Source organism: Capra hircus, chromosome 5, assembly GCF_001704415.2.
Source record: "Capra hircus breed San Clemente chromosome 5, ASM170441v1, whole genome shotgun sequence".
NCBI lineage: Eukaryota > Metazoa > Chordata > Mammalia > Artiodactyla > Bovidae > Capra > Capra hircus.
Window position 1 is genome coordinate 53,873,940 of NC_030812.1, and position 16,176 is coordinate 53,890,115.

The 16,176-nt window shown below is 41.6% G+C and overlaps 1 protein-coding gene across 1 annotated transcript in view; it reads left to right on the forward strand.

The window, feature by feature from the left end:
- LRIG3 (leucine rich repeats and immunoglobulin like domains 3) overlaps positions 1 to 16,176 on the forward strand; it is a 51,539-nt gene that overhangs the window by 19,534 nt on the left and 15,829 nt on the right. The window contains exons 4-10 of the mRNA XM_018047999.1: positions 10,231 to 10,362; positions 10,847 to 10,990; positions 12,018 to 12,161; positions 12,466 to 12,609; positions 13,045 to 13,188; positions 14,695 to 14,775; positions 15,793 to 15,864. Of these exons, the coding sequence (XP_017903488.1) occupies positions 10,231 to 10,362; positions 10,847 to 10,990; positions 12,018 to 12,161; positions 12,466 to 12,609; positions 13,045 to 13,188; positions 14,695 to 14,775; positions 15,793 to 15,864 (861 nt within the window). The remainder of the gene's footprint in view (positions 1 to 10,230; positions 10,363 to 10,846; positions 10,991 to 12,017; positions 12,162 to 12,465; positions 12,610 to 13,044; positions 13,189 to 14,694; positions 14,776 to 15,792; positions 15,865 to 16,176) is intronic.

Here is a 16,176-nt window from a genome sequence, read left to right on the forward strand (position 1 = left end):
AGGGAACCAGGGACATTGGAGGGAGATGGGAACTTTGAAACAACCTGTATCTCTAGGAAGAAGAGAGAACATGTTATATCCACTAAACAAGAAAAGTGTGGTAAATAATAATAAATATTTCAGAAAAGAAGAACGGGACTCTTAAAAGTTAAATGCAGTAACAGACTGAAACTGAGGAGGAAATGGGAATTATTTTTTAAAAAGTAAGTAAAACAGACACTTTAAAAAGATAATAGAAATGTTGGAAGAAGGTTGAAAACCTTTCTAAAAGAAGAACCAAAAGACAAAAAGATGGAAAACAGGAGAGGAAAAAATAAGAAACTTAGAGGATCAACTAGGAAATCTATATAATTAGAGTTCACAAAGAGACATCTGTGGAAATAGAAAAGAGGAAATTATCAAAGAGACAAAAAAATTTCCCAGAGCCAAAGAACACACATTTCTAACTTGAGAGACCATACTGAGTCCCCACAAATGAAATTTAAAAAATGACATATAGGGAGGGAATCTTACTGTGCAATTTTAGAGTATCACGATTAAGGAGAAGCTCTGAGAGGAGGAAAATTAAAATGCAAAGCAGGTCGCCTGTAAGGATGAGCAGTGGTCCTCCCAGTGTGAACCTCACAGCATCAGTGTCACCTGGGAACTTGGCAGAAGTGCAGATTCTCAGGTCACCCTCAGACCTACTAACACAGAAACACTGGGTGTGGGGCTCAACAGTCAGTCCCTCAGCAGGCCTCTGCCCCAGTTCTGATGCCTGCTGCAGTTTAGGAAAGACTGCTGTTGAGAAGCAGCGTTTCTTCTGCTCCCCAGACTTAACATCCTTGAGTGTTGTGACAGAGTAAAACAGTCTGCAGAATCCTAAGGAACAGGATCCCTCGTCTCAACTCTGTCCACACGCAGCTGTCAATAAAGACATTACCAAGTATGAAAAAAGAAAATGTCTCTACACTTAATTTTTTAGAAAGCTGGTGAAGGATATACTCCAGGAAAATGAGAATAAACCAAGAAAGACTGGGTAACCACACAGTGGGACTCCCACAGGAAAGAAGTCCCCTGCTAAAGTGAGACCAGGTTCTGTAAGAGGCTATGGTTTTATAGGATGGTTGTGTGAAGCCTCTGTAGCAAATCTGGTCATTTGCAGAATTTGTCATCCCAGTCCACATCTCCTTAGAGCTGGAAGAGGACTTTTCCTTCCATTTCCTCCCACTGACAGTGAGAAAATCAGTTCACACAGTATGGTAGATCAAGGCACTCAAGTGGGAACAGAATCAAAATCTCCTTGCTGGGGAACTGTCGTATGAACTGCTGCCTCAGAGACTCTGGTTTTGGCAGGTTGATTGACGTGTGCAGCCCCAGTGTATGTTTACTTTTTCTGGCTGGAAGCTGTAGTGGTGATGCTGCTTTCTGATGTACATATGCATGTTGAACCACAGTTTAGGGACATCCTTACTGGCCAATCTAAAGCTTGATCTAGAGTTTTAAGACTGATCGATTTATTTGGTCACTTCATGGTCTTGAACCCATTTATTTAATTCTGAGTTTGAGAACCAAAGATGAATCAGAGATTTTCTTCTATCACAAGTAAACCACAAGCTTGTAGGAAGACTTAAACTCACAGATTAGTCACAGCAGTGGTCTGACCTGTGAAAATGACTGTGGAAGTCCCTGCTTCAAAAGAGAGGTAGGGGAAAAAATTTTAATTTATTAGAGTTAATTTTTATTGTATATAATTCAATTATTTCAATTATTCAAACAATTGTTCAGTAAGTATCTTGTTTAGGATCCTGGTGTCTTCTAGGACCTGTCCTCAAACTTTGTTTACATGAAAGGACTGAATAGAATATATATTTGGGGGATCAAAAAAAGGATTGTTTTGTGTGTGGCACAAGGGCGTTTTCTACCTATGTTCTTTTTTCATGCTTGTGAAAGTGTTAGTTGCTTAGTCTTGTCCAACTCTTGTGACCCCATGAACTACATACAGCCTGCCAGGCTCCTCTGTCCATGAAATTCTCCAGGCAAGAATACTGGAGGAGGTTGCCATTTCCTCTTCCAGGGGATCTTCCCAACCCAGGGACTGAGCCCAGATCTCTTGCACTGCAGGCAGATTCTTTACCGTTGGAGGCACCCGGGCCCTGATTATTGGAGGATCTCTGTATTAAAACTTTGTGGGCATCTTTATCGTGTTCTTGATCCCAAAGATAAATTATATTTTTCTGTTGAACTGGCTTTTAGCTGAAAGAATAGATTCTGTGCTCCTTGCAGATCACTAATGATTCATCAGGAATCTGTCTCCTTACAGAAGCTTCCTCAATTGGCTTTATCCTTTGATGCTACAGGACCCAGTGGACCAGTCTAAACATGTGTTCTTTTAATGAAACTTCTTAATTATCTTTTTAGAAAAAAGATGAGCAGAGACAGTTTATTTTTATCTGCACGGGAGAGGTTCTTTGCTTGCCAAGTCTCTTTGCTAAAAGAAGCCTAATATTACGGGGTTAGTTATTCCAGGCAAGGTAGTTTTCAAGGAAACTTTTTTTGTTTGTTTGTTTTGTTTTGTTTTTTGTGGGGATAGGGAGAAAAGAGAGGTTTTTTTTGGAAATACAAATGACCTTTAATGTATTTGCAAATGTAATGTTTTCTTTTATAACTTGTAATACCTTTATAAATGGTGTTAAACTGGTGACTTACAGGTTACATAGAGCAGTCAGCATTTCCTTGGGGCCTGGCCGATTGTCCCCGTTCGTAGAGCTAATGTGCTTGCTCCCTGGTTGCATGGAATGACCATGGACTCAGCAATTTGTTGGCTGCAATAACCGTGGATGTGGTCAAAGTAATGTATTCTAAGAAAAGAGGGCATTGCAGCATGCTAAAAAAAAAAAAAAGGTTTCAGATTAAATTTCACTGCACAAACCCTCTCTAAAAGGAAAATGCCACCTGTGCATACCTTCTCTAAACAGCCAAGCTTGCATGACTCTACACAACAAACTGCAGAACACTCAGCTGCCTCTATGTTGTCCAACAGGCAGGAGACAGTTGAGACCATTGACAGATATCTCTTCTTCACCAAGAAGCTACAGTTTAATTGGTTTCAGGAATTCCAGTGTGATAAAACTTGATATTCTGGTTCCTCACAAAGAGTCTTCCACTCTGGGACTCTCCTCTCCAACTTTGGAAATAAACTAACACAGTTTATATCCACGCAAGACTGCATGAGGGCTTCCCAGGTGGCTCAGTGCTAAAGAATCCGCCTGCCAGCATGGGAGACACAGGTTCAATCCCTGGGTTGGGAAGATCATCTGGAGAAGGAAATGGTAACCCCCTCCAGTATTCTTGCCTGGAAAATCACATGGACAGAGGAGCCTGGTGGGCTACAATCCAGAGAGTCTCAAAAGAGTCAGACACAACTGAGTGACTAACACTTTTCACACCTTTGCATTCTTTGCAGGGTTCAGAGTCTGAGAACAAACGGACACATTTCTCACACGTGAGAATTACACATTTTGCCATGTTCCTAGGGATTGCAGACATGGAAATGCCAGAACTGGACTACTCTGGTCACTGGCATCTCACATCTGAGCAAGAGGGGGCCCTAGTCTGCTTTCAAAGGGACCCCCCCGCCCCCCGCGAGGACTCTTGTATGCACAAGCCAGCACCCGGGCAGTGAGTCACGTGGAGGAGAGGTGGTTCCTAGTGTCCAGAGGCTGCAGAGCTTGAAACCAGAGCCCATATGTCAGGGGAGGAGAAAGCACGGCCTGGGCCCTGCAAACCAGGGGAAGAATGGGGGGCTATCCCCCACAAAATGGGTGTCCAGGCAGACCGTCCTGTCACTGTTCCCCACCATCCCTCCTCTGCACCTCCTCCTGCCTGCCCCCAACCCTGTCTTTCTCCCCACTGCTGCCAGAGTAGCCTTCCCAACATGTCCGTCTGATGTCAGCCATATGAAATCCTCTGTCCTCCCCCACCACGTGAGCAATCTTGGGACAAAGGCCGAATGACTAACACGGTTTACAGGGTCCCACTTGAGCTTCTCTCATCTCCTCCCAGCTCCTCACTCTTGTGCTTCCTGTTTCTCCCGTCTCCACGCAAGACCTCCCACCATCAAGGCTTTCTTCCGTTTCTTTAAGAGGGAAAAAGCTTTGCCTTGCTCTCACTTTAATATTGCCTTTTGTTTCTATTTTATTTTAAAGTAATTTTTATTGGAGTATGCAGTGTTGAGTTGGTTTCTACCGTACAGCAAAGTGGATCAGCTGTACGTATACATATAGTCCCTCCCACTTGGATTTCCTTCCCATTGAGGTCACCACAGAGCATTGAGTAGGGTTCCCTGCGCTACACAGTAGATTATCGTTAGTCATCTGTTTTATACATAGTACTGTAAATATGTCAACCCAGTCTCCCAGTTTGTTCACCTCCCCTTCCCCTTGGGTATCCATGTTTGTTCTCTGTGTCTGTGACTCTGTTTTGCCCACCTACATGCATTAATATACGCTATTTATGTTTCTCTTTCTGACTACTTCACTCTGCTGACAGTCTCTAGGTCCCTTGCTTCTGTTCAGAACACTAGCCTCCCCTTTGCCAGGGGAGGTTTGCTGGTGGCCACACCCTTCCCACCGCTTTGTAGGAGTCTGTCCTTTGGTCTTCACGTGTCCCTGTGGTGGCTGCTTCCTCTTGCCTGCCTATTCCCCCAACTAGAATTTCAGTGCTGTGAGGTCAGGGATGACATCCATCTTGTTCCCTGCCAGGCCATCAGCACACTCAGAGTAAATACCACCATATAAAAGTGGTAAGTTGGGTTTGGTTCTGCTTAAAGGTATTTGGCAAAGTAGGCTGAAAAACGAAGTTGGCGACAGTGAAACCATTATTGTTGGACCTGAGAAGCCAAGGCTGAAATACCTGGGCCTCCTGTTTTTCCGGTGGCCTCAGCAGCCTAAGGCCACCATCTGCATTCCAGCTGACCCAGCCCCCAAGTCTGTATTTGTCCACAAGGGACTGATTATACTTGACCTCAGCAATGATGTGACCAAGGAACGCCTTGTACTATCAACAAGCATAAATAACCAAAATATTCGTGGTCCTTAAGAAGGATTTGCACAAGGCTGAGATGCCTTCCATTGCTAAGAGCACAGGTTTTTGAACAATGGAAGGATGGCATTTCCACATTAAGTAATGGAAAAAGATACACAGTTTTGTTATTTGTTAAAAGATTGGACATCTTCTGCCAAAAATATTATTTAGCTGCAGTGCTTTTAATGTGTTCATCAATTTTGGCATTTATCCATATTTGGAGAAAAATTAAAGCTTGGAGTTGAATTGAATCTTTGTCTCCTAAAAGTGGTTATTTGTGACCCCACTCTGTTATAAATAAATATATTTATTTTGAGGGTTTTAAGTGATTAAATTTTTTAAACTCATTTTTTTAATGAAGTTGTCTTTTTAAAAAAACCCTTCTTGTTTGGTAGAGAACAAGTTTGTTTGTTTTTTTTAAACTGGTACATATCAGGTGGTTATTTGCCAGTTAATCTGAGAGCTAATATGAAACTGGTATTTGGATTTAATTCAGTTCCATTAGAACAGAGTTAAAATCTTGTGATACAGGGCCCATTATCCTGGCAGTTGTGAGGGATTTTTGTACTGGGACATAGCGCTGACAAAGACGCACTGTACAGGCTCCATTTATAACTGAGCACTTTCACACTGCAATTTAGGAGGTGTGCAGCTCAGGAAATTGCCGGCTTTGGCCGGAGCACACTTTAACTGCAAGGAAAATTTTATTCGTCACTCAAGTAATTGGCAGTTTTAATACCTTGTTCATAATTACCTTATAAACAAACGAATACACAAACCAAAGATTGTGTGGCCTGTTATCTAACCTGCAGCCTTCTCTCAGCAATGTGATAGACACCTGTGGGTCTCCCTCTCCCTCCCACCAGTTACTGGTTTGCTCCATTTGTTGCGAACCTGTGGCTGTTTCTTCTGGTTAAATAGAAGCGTAGCTCTGCTAGCTACCCCCAGACAAACTGGGGACCAAAACCAGATGCAGAGTTGGATGGGAGGCAGTGCCTACATACCAGACAGGGAGGGAAGGAGATGAGAGGGGGTGCTTCAGGGTTACTATGCTGTTTGGTGGAGGGGACATCCTGGTAATGCAAACAGTTGGGCTAAATGCATTTAAGAGAACATTTTTGTCCCCCGAAATGTGGTTTTTTTTAAACCCACACACCCTGACCCTGTGGCCCTGTGGCTTGTTTGTTGGACTGAATCCATCTCCGGGACGTGGAAACTGACTAATTGTCTCACTTGCCTTACCCTGTACCTCACAGCTAGATCAAGGGGTTTACGTGATGATGGATCCAGATGCGGGAAATGGTCAGAATCAGAGGTCGTGGCTGACTTAACTCTAAACAAAGTCTGTTAAGACTTTATGGGAATCTCAGGAGCTTGATAATTGTAACTTACACATGGGACTGCTAATCCCCCCGCCTTTTGCTGAACCTTACTATTTTCACAGAGTTCAGCTATTAGGATATAAATCACCCATGCTTGTTGCCTTATGTAGGATTATTTTAAAAATGGCATTAGATTTTCAGATGACTTGGGTTAAAAAAGACAATTCCCTGACAGTCCTTAGAGGTAACACATGGAGGTTTTTCAAGAATGTTTTGAGAGTTTTGTTAGTTCTTTGTTATTGGAATAGATTTAAAATATATCCCTTACTGGGAAAAGCAGCACCTGGCATTTGCAGGTATTTGGGAAGCTGGCCTTCTACTCTGTTGGGTGCCAAACATGCAAACTCCTGGGTTCCTCTTAATCCACCTGAGGTGAAACCCCATTTTTAGGGCCTCCTTAATATTGGCATTGGAAAAGGAAATGGCAGCCCACTCCAGCATTCTTGCCTGGAGAATCATAGGGACAGAGGAGGCTGGCAGGCTACAGTCCATGGGGTCACAAAGAATCTGACACAGCTGAGTGACTGGGCACACAGTGTTGGCATGATGTTGGCTCAGTGAGCTGGTGTGCACCCCCAGGGGAATTTGGAATCAGAGGTTCAGCATTTTTGCAAGTGTGAGAAGTTGCAGGCCCTTCTGGAGGTACATCTTCATGTAAGCACTTTCATACCAAAATATGTTTGTATTCAATGAAACAGCCTTCAGGGAGTGCTATGGGACCAATAGGGAGTTACTCTGCGAGGTGGGAGAGCTTAGGCTTAATAGGTTAAAAGCTACAGTTTCCTAATTTAAACACCAGAGAGATGCTGTTATGATTAAATGGCATAATATATGAAAAATGTCTAGCATAGGTCTTGGCTTTTAATATGTCCTCAGAGAAGGCAATGGCACCCCACTCCAGTACTCTTGCCTGGAAAATCCCATGGACAGAGGAGCCTGGTAGCTGCAGTCCATGGGGTCACAAAGAGTCGGACACGACTGAGTGACTTCACTTTCACTTTTAACTTTCATGCATTGAAGAAGGAAATGGCAACCTACTCCAGTGTTCTTGCCTGGAGCATCCCAGGGATGGGGGAGCCTGGTGGGCTGCCCTTCATTGGGTTGCACAGAGTCAGACACGACTGAAGCGACTTAGCAGCAGCAGCAGCAGTGTTACTAGATTCCTTATATATTCTAAAATGGGCTTCCCATCCTGCCTGCCAACACAGAAGATGTAAGAGACGCAGGTTCGATCTCTGGGTTGGGAAGATCCCCTAAAGAGGAGGGCATGGCAACCCACTGCAGTATTCTTGCGTGGACATTCCCATGGACAGAAGAGCCTGGTGAGCTCCAGTCCATAGAGTTGGACAGGACTGAAGCAACTTAGCACGCACCCATGCACATTCCAAAACTGAGGGGTAGAGACAGTTTCAAAGGAGCTCACAGTATGGCAGAAGAGACCAACAGCATAAAAAGTGCTGTGTCAGATGCAGCAGAGGATTCTGTGGAAATACACGAGAGGTGCTCCTGTGGTGAGAAGCACATGAGTCATAATAATGCAAAAGAACTTAACTTGCAGACCCAGAAACGTTTTAATGCATCTTTTGTTACCTGAACATTATTGAGTGAAGTGTTTCAGTATTAACAAATCTCTGGCCACGGGCATTAGTATTTGCAAGAATCCTCTGGTCAGAAATATATTAATGAAACCAAAGCACTCTACGAATGTGGCTATTAGTAACAAAGATACACATACAATTTCATTTCTAAATTTCCTCTTAAGTGAGGTTTACCTAAGACTATGTCTAGAGATACGCAGATGACACCACCCTTATGGCAGAAAGCAAAGAGGAACTAAAGAGCTTCTTGATAAAAGTGAAAGAGGAGAGTGAAAAAGCTGGCTTAAAACTCAACATTCAGAAAGCTAAGATCATGGCATCTGGTCCCATCACTTCATGGCAGATAGATGGAAAAACAGTGGAAACAGTGAGAAACTTTATTTTCGGGGGCTTCAGAATCACTGCAGATGGTGACTACAGCCTGAAATTAAAAGACGCTTGCTTCTTGGAAAAAAGCTGTGACCAATCCAGACAGCATATTAAAAACCAGAGACATTACTTTGCCAACAAAGGTCCATCGTCAAATCTGTGGTTTTTCCAGTAGTCATGTATGGATGTGAGAGTTGGACTATAAAGAAAGCTGAGCCGCAAAGAATTGATGCTTTTGAACTGTGGTGTTAGAGAAGACTGTTGAGAGTCCCTTGGACTACAAGGAGATTCAGTCAATCCTAAAGGAAATCAGTCCTGAATATTCATTGGAAGACTGATGCTGAAGCTGAAACTCTAATACTTTGGCCACCTGATGCAAAGAACTGACTCATTTGAAAAGACACTGATGCTGGGAAGAATTGACGGCAGAAGGAGAAGGGGACAACAGAGGATAAGATGGTTGGATGGCATCACCGACTTAATGGACATGAATTTGAGTAAACTCCAGGAGTTGGTGATGGACAGGGAGGCCTGTCATGCTGCAGTCCATGGGGTCACAAAGAGTCGGACGTGACTGTGCAACTGAACTGAACTGAATGCTTTGAAATGGCAGCACGTGACTTACATGACATACGAAGTTCCACTTAGAGCCTTCAGATTGTTCCATTGTCCTTGGGCTGTGAAGAAAGACCCTTCTTTTTAAGTACACTCTGCCATCATCCAAGCCTCTCTCCCTTGACATTTTATTTTCTCTTGCCTAGTAGATAATCTAAGAAGCCCAAGCTGCCTGGTCTGATACGACAGTTAAGATGATTTTTGCACATCAATTTGGTTCCTGTTTTCTAGCAAGATTGTCATTTGATGTTGAATCTCCCCCTTGAAAGCTATTGTATTGATGCCCTTTTAATAGCTTTGAACTTGACCTCTGTCTTGTTTATGTTTGTTTTTTTCATTCGTGGTCTAGTGTAGTGATCGCCAGAAGAACTTTCCGTGATAGTGGGGATGTTCTGTATGTGTAGTGATCCATTTGACCGATACCAGGCAAATGTGGTTATTCAGGACCTGACGTGTGGCTACTGTGACTAAGGAACTGAACTTTAACATTTAATTTTAATTTAAATGTAAAGAGCTGTAGTAGCTGTGTGGCTTCCATATTGGACACCATGATCTGGTGTTTAAGACAGTGTGAAGCTTTTTTAAAATCTTCTTGTTCCCAGGGTTTGTTTAGACTGGCGTGCTCTTAACTAATACTTTGGTAATATTCAAACCCTTGGAGTATATCCACTGGTTTTGAAGAATACAGCAATGCTTTGAAACTTGCTGTTTCTTAAAGAAAAAGAAATTTGTCCGTGATGGCTTTTAAAAAGCCCAATCTAATGAGTATTTTAAGTTCATTTGTACCTATAGTATGTATACTTTTCAAGAAAAGAAGTAGAGGTGGATTAATAGGGAACTAACAGACCAGTGCCCAGAGTGACAACTTCGTGTGTCATTTCACATCTCATTTCATAAAATGATAAGGAAGAAAGACCATTAACAAAATAACAGAAAGAAAAAAATCAGTTTAAATGCATTGCATTTAGATAACCATAGCTGTTAAACATGCCCAGATTTATATAGGAATGTTTTTCATATTTCTAACTTTATGATCTATTATTTAGTGAAACAATGAAGTGACTAAAGAGTTACTATTTTAAAAGTGCTCTTTAGAGCAGTCAGTTTTCCATATTTGTGAAGAACAAGTTAGAAATAGTATTTTTCACCTTTCAGATTGTTGTACCATTCATCCTGTTATCTGTGCCATTCTTTAAATCCAGAGCTGGAAACAAAATTGTGGAAATATTACCTGAACATCTGAGACAATTTCAGTCCCTTGAAACTTTGGACCTGAGTGGCAATAATATTTCAGAACTTAAAACTGCACTTCCACCCCTACAACTCAAGTATCTGTAAGTCAAGTTGTTTTTAACAAAATTTTCACCTGTGATGAAAATATTGTGCTATATTAAAAAAGAAACAACTTTATGATAGAGACCAGATAGAGACTTTTTTTTTAACCACTGTCCTCATTTACTTCTTACACTTTTGGATTGCAAAAAAATGAGATCTCCTTTGACTACTATAGAGGAACCAAGTGCTTCTTTAAAAAATTAATTGAAAGTAAGCCACTTGTGTGTTTTATTAATAAATGAATTTCACAAAAATTAGATAAGCATCTCTAACAGATGTTTGTAATCTTCAAATGTTTTAATCAGTCTTTCCCTAGAAATATGTGAATCATAGTCGATATTGGCCTTCAGCAACCTAAAGAGTTAATTATTTTAATGTCCATTGTAACAAATAATGGCTCAGCCCTCTGAACAAGTGTTTCTATACAGAGAACGCATGCACTTTAACTTCCCAAAGAGAAACTCAGCTTCAGACATTCAACAGGTATATCAACAGCAACCGAGTCACGTCCATGGAACCCGGGTATTTTGACAATTTGGCTAGCACACTCCTGGTGTTGAAGCTGAACAGGAACCGAATCTCAGCTCTTCCACCCAAGATGTTTAAACTGCCCCAACTGCAACACCTGTAAGTAAAATGTTCTCTTAGATATGGTGTCCTCACCTCCTCTAAACCCTTGGCATCTCCTCCCCTAAATGCCACCATGTGGCGGAAGGAGTTTAGAAGCAAGGATGCAGCTACCTTTCTTCTGAGAGCTGGAGGTGTAGAATCTGAATCAGAAAGAGCCTTAGAAATCACCCAGTGCAGTCTTCTGCCTGCGAAGGCAAGTTGGGTGTTCTGAGAGTGGAGAGTGTAGTCATTAAACAACCTGCATACAGAGACATTGTGATGGCAGTGAAGATGTGACTCTCTCTCCACGGAGCTGCAGAGGGTGAGGATAATACCAGCAACTGACTGCAGGGGCCCTGGTAGCTAAGGAGCTGTAAAGAACTGTCTCATTAATAACGGTGGAGCCCTCTGAACAGGCTCCTCCAATATAGTGGTTTTCAGCCTTGGCTGCACATTACAGACACTTGGGGAGCTTTTAAAAATACCAGTGCCCAGGCCACACCCTACACCAATTACATTAGAACCTCTGGGAGTAGGATCCAGGCTTCAATAATTTTTTAAAACTCCCCAGGTAATTCCAGGGTGCCAACAAGATTAAGAATGACTGCCTCAAAGAGAAAGCATTAAACACAGGGCAAATCGTGACAGACGGGAATCAACTTTTGTAAGCAGCTGAACAGGATAAGCTTGACGATCCTGCTCCTGAATAGACCTCGTGTTTTAACATGATATTCAGTACTCCCATTCTGGATAACTTTAAAAACCAATATTAATATGTTTAGTTCTGTAGTGAATGGACAACAGTTTAGAAACTCAAGTGCAGTCTGGTGTCCGTGTTTTATCGTTCTGAAGATGCATCCCATGTGTCGGAAGGGAATTTGTTCACTGCTAACAAATCAAAATTTTTCTCAATAAAAATGTTTAGAAATTTAAAATATCTTCTGTAATTTAATGCAGGCTAGTTTAACTGTATTGTCATAATGTCACATTTCATCACTACCTCCAGAATTTGTCATATAAGCTAACTGTTTAACATCCAATGCAGTGAACTCAACCGAAACAAGATTAAAAACGTAGATGGGCTCACTTTCCAAGGGCTTGGTGCTCTGAAGTCTCTGAAAATGCAAAGAAATGGAGTGACAAGACTTATGGATGGAGCTTTCTGGGGGCTGAGCAACATGGAAATCTTGTAAGTGTGGATGGTCAGTTCCTGCTCAGGCAGTATGATCCTGAAATGCTCAGAAAGCATTCAGCAGCTTTTCTTTGAAATCCTGTGTTACAGCCTCATCATTGATAATCTTATAATTTAATATTTAGTTTTGTTTCACATGTTGTGACTGGGAATGTAGAAGCATAGTATTTTCTGGTGATATCTCTGTATAACAGAAGCTACACACCTCAATAGGCATATGTAATAGGTTGTAATCGTGTCCATTTGAAGAGTCTCGATAATAAACTTAGGATCTTGCTTTTGACTCTTACTGTCAATGTAGGCAGCTGGACCATAACAACCTAACAGAGATTACCAAAGGCTGGCTTTATGGCTTGCTGATGCTGCAGGAACTTCATCTCAGTCAGAATGCCATCAACAGGATCAGCCCTGATGCCTGGGAGTTCTGCCAGAAACTCAGTGAGCTGTGAGTAGCCTGCTATTCTCCTCAGGTTTGAGAGCAGGAATCATGCCAGAGCATGAGCTTCTTAGCACTGATCTGTGAAATTTTCATAACAGAGTTTCCAAGGTGACAGCTTTTTTCTTTTTTGTTCACATGCAACCTAGGCATAGTTTTTTGGTGAGAAGTTGAAGCTAGCTTCAACTTCAGCAACGGCCGTTTCAGTTCTGTGGCACAGGGGCTAAAGCAATGGTGGTGACTTTCAAATAAAGATTTTAATTACTAGGGTTAGAAATAATGTTTACCTGAGTATTATTAAGAAGAAGGAGTTTTAAAATAAGGATTATTGTGGTAATATATATTACCTGTTGTTGTTGTTGTTTTTTCCTACAAATCACTGCTTTGAATTGGAAAATAAAAGCTGTTGTTGAGTTTTCGTTGTTGTTCATTTTCTCTTTACAGGGACCTAACGTACAATCACTTATCGAGGTTGGATGATTCAAGCTTCCTGGGCCTAAGCTTGCTAAATACATTGCACATTGGGAATAACAGAGTCAGCTACATTGCTGATTGTGCCTTCCGGGGGCTTTCCAGCTTGAAGACTTTGTAAGTTACACAGTTTGGAAGTTACACATTTTGCTCTCCGTGCATGAAGCTAATTGGTTCCTAAGCATACCTACTTTTCTCCAAGCAGATTTCCTTTGTTGTGAAGGAAATGTGTACAGCCTCAGAAGAAGTGTCTTAATCTTTCCCAGATCAGTTTGATTAAAATCAGTCCATTTCATCCATATGTGCTTCTTAGAGGGATTAGAAGGAACAGTGATCAGATTGGTGAGGTGATTACAGTTAGCCTTCTCAGGATCTCCAGGAAGTTGGTAACTGCTCAAGAGGCAAACAACTTTAAATCCACTAATTTTTTCTTTGTAAAAATGCAGATTAAAAATTACCCAGAGCATGAAAGATATATAAAAGGCAGCAAAGGAAGACGCCTGTTTGTGAGACCAGTTCTATCCAGACTTGATCTCTGTCCCAAGAGAAGGAAGAGAGAGTGGGATTAATTGACCTTTGAAAAAGCTCTCAAATATTCATTTGAATGTTGTGCAATGGGCTCCGGATTTTTGCACTGTCAGAAGCTTTTGCCCTGTTCACTATTTGAAGCATTACATAATTGAAAAGTATGTTGTATGCTTTGGCAACCTGCTTCTTGCGTGGTTGGAACGGTGGTTTTAAAGTTCACCGTATTTTTCAGGCTATTCAAGTCTTTCAGAATTTAGTCATCTTGACAGAGGAGTTCATAGGACCAGAGGCAACTATCCTAATTTCAGGCAAAACTAAAATGTTGTTGAGGGAGGAGGTAAGAAGTATGTTGAAGCGAGAAAGTGTTTCCTGTTGTTTTGAAAGGGGCAGAGATGATATTGGGAGTTATGAGGGATTTATTAGAAATTACATGATCTTAGCTTTCTAAGCGATGGCACCCCACTCCAGTACTCTTGCCTGGAAAATCCCATGGACGGAGGAGCCTGGTAGGCTCCAGTCCATGGTGTCACGAAGAGTCGGACACAACTGAGCAACTTCACTTTCACTTTTCACTTTCATGCATTGGAGAAGGAAATGGCAACCCACTCCAGTGTTCTTGCCTGGAGAATCCGAGGGACGGCGGAGCCTGGTGGGCTGCTGTCTGTGCGGTTGCACAGAGTCAGACACGACTGCAGCGACTTAGCAGCAGCAGCAGCAGCAGCTTTCTAAGCATGTCTCTAATAGGGAGTGCTTCCTTGGTGGCACAGTGGCTCAGAATCCACCTGGCAACGCAGGAGACACTGGTTTGATCCCTTATCCGGGCAGATTTCACATGCCACAGAGCACCTAAGCCCATGAGCCACAACAACTGAGCCCATACTCGAGAGCCCTAGGACCCCAACTGCTGAAGCCCACACACCCCAGAGAAAGCTCAGACAGCAGTGAAGACCTACCCAGTGCAACTGTAAATTAATTAATTAATTACACAAATAAAAAAACAATCTCATCTGGGCCACTTTGATTACAAAAAAAAAAAGGCCTGTATCTTTTGTTACATATCTGGTACCAATTTCAGTATCTTTCCTTTTTAACTAGAGATCTGAAGAATAATGAAATTTCCTGGACCATTGAGGACATGAATGGTGCTTTCTCTGGGCTTGACAAACTGAGGCGCCTGTGAGTATGATTTGCTTCATAATTTGTGTCACTCTTTGACCCAAACGTTGTGTTTTTGGCCATGCTGCATGGCTGAGGGATCTTAGTTCTCCAACCAGGAATTAAACCCGGGGTCACAGCATTTGAAGCCCTGAGTCCAACCACTGGACCACCAGGGTGTTCCCTAAATATTTTATCTTAATCAAACTCAGTTCCACATACGAGTTGACATATTTAAAGAGTTGTGAAAAAAGGTGCTTAATCTGGTTGCTACCTTTTGTCATTTCCCCAAATGACTACTGTTATACAGGAAGTGTATTAATTAGGTTATCTTCCTTGGTGATAGTGCTTTTACTCTGCAGCTGGGTTATTGCAGCTGATTTTAATATCCAGATAAGAATTTTCAATTGGCTTGAGAACTTAGACTCTTGGATTACCGTTGTGTAAAGGTTAGTGCGCTTACTAAGTTAGCATTTGAAATGTCACAGGAATGTTTAAATGAAGTGATCCCGTGACCAGTGATCATTGGTGGGTTATCAGTGGATTCCAAGCAGTACAGGATAAAAACATGTTTCTGTTTGGCCACAAAATGGCCTTGCAGATGGGCAAATTCTGTTTTAAATGAGTAGCTTTCAAATTGACATCCATTTAATTCTAAACTTCTTTGAGTGATGAAGGTATCCATGGAGTGGGTGGGTAAGGAGACAGACTCCACTGTTACCTGCTTTATTTATGAGTGTTCTGAGACATTTTACTTGGAATAGGTTTCTGCCTCTTTGAAAACAATCACTGCTTTACTTTACCCATCAGAGTAACTTTTGAATACCTGTTTTTGCTGGGTTCCCTGTCAAATGCTTTGCAACCATGCTGAACTGAAATCAGTGTCATGGATATGTTTTTTAAGGATGTATTGTTTAATTGAAGAAAATAGAATATTCACAAATGGTTTAAAAAGCAGTTCTTTTCATGAGAATTGCACTCCAAAATGGCTTTTTACTAACTGTTCTATTATAACATTTTTTTTTTTTTTTTTTTAAGAATACTTCAGGGAAACCGGATTCGATCCATTACCAAAAAAGCCTTCACTGGTTTGGATGCATTAGAACATCTGTGAGTAGCAGGAGTTCGTTACCTGAAAGACTGCAATGGTTATCCCCTTATTTGTCATGGAAGATAACACAAACGAGAATGTAATTTTGTTGATATCCGCTCATATAAAATGTACACATCTATCCATCCTTTGTCTACCTTCCTACCTACTTCTCTGTCTATACCTGTATGAAAGTGTAAGTGCACAGATACATGTTTCTTTTGCATTTAAGGGTATTTCTTTCCATCATTTTGCGGTTTGCTTTAGTTATGTTTCTCAAGCAGTGGCATATTTAGTTTTTTTTTAAACTACTATTTCTTCTGTACCCACTG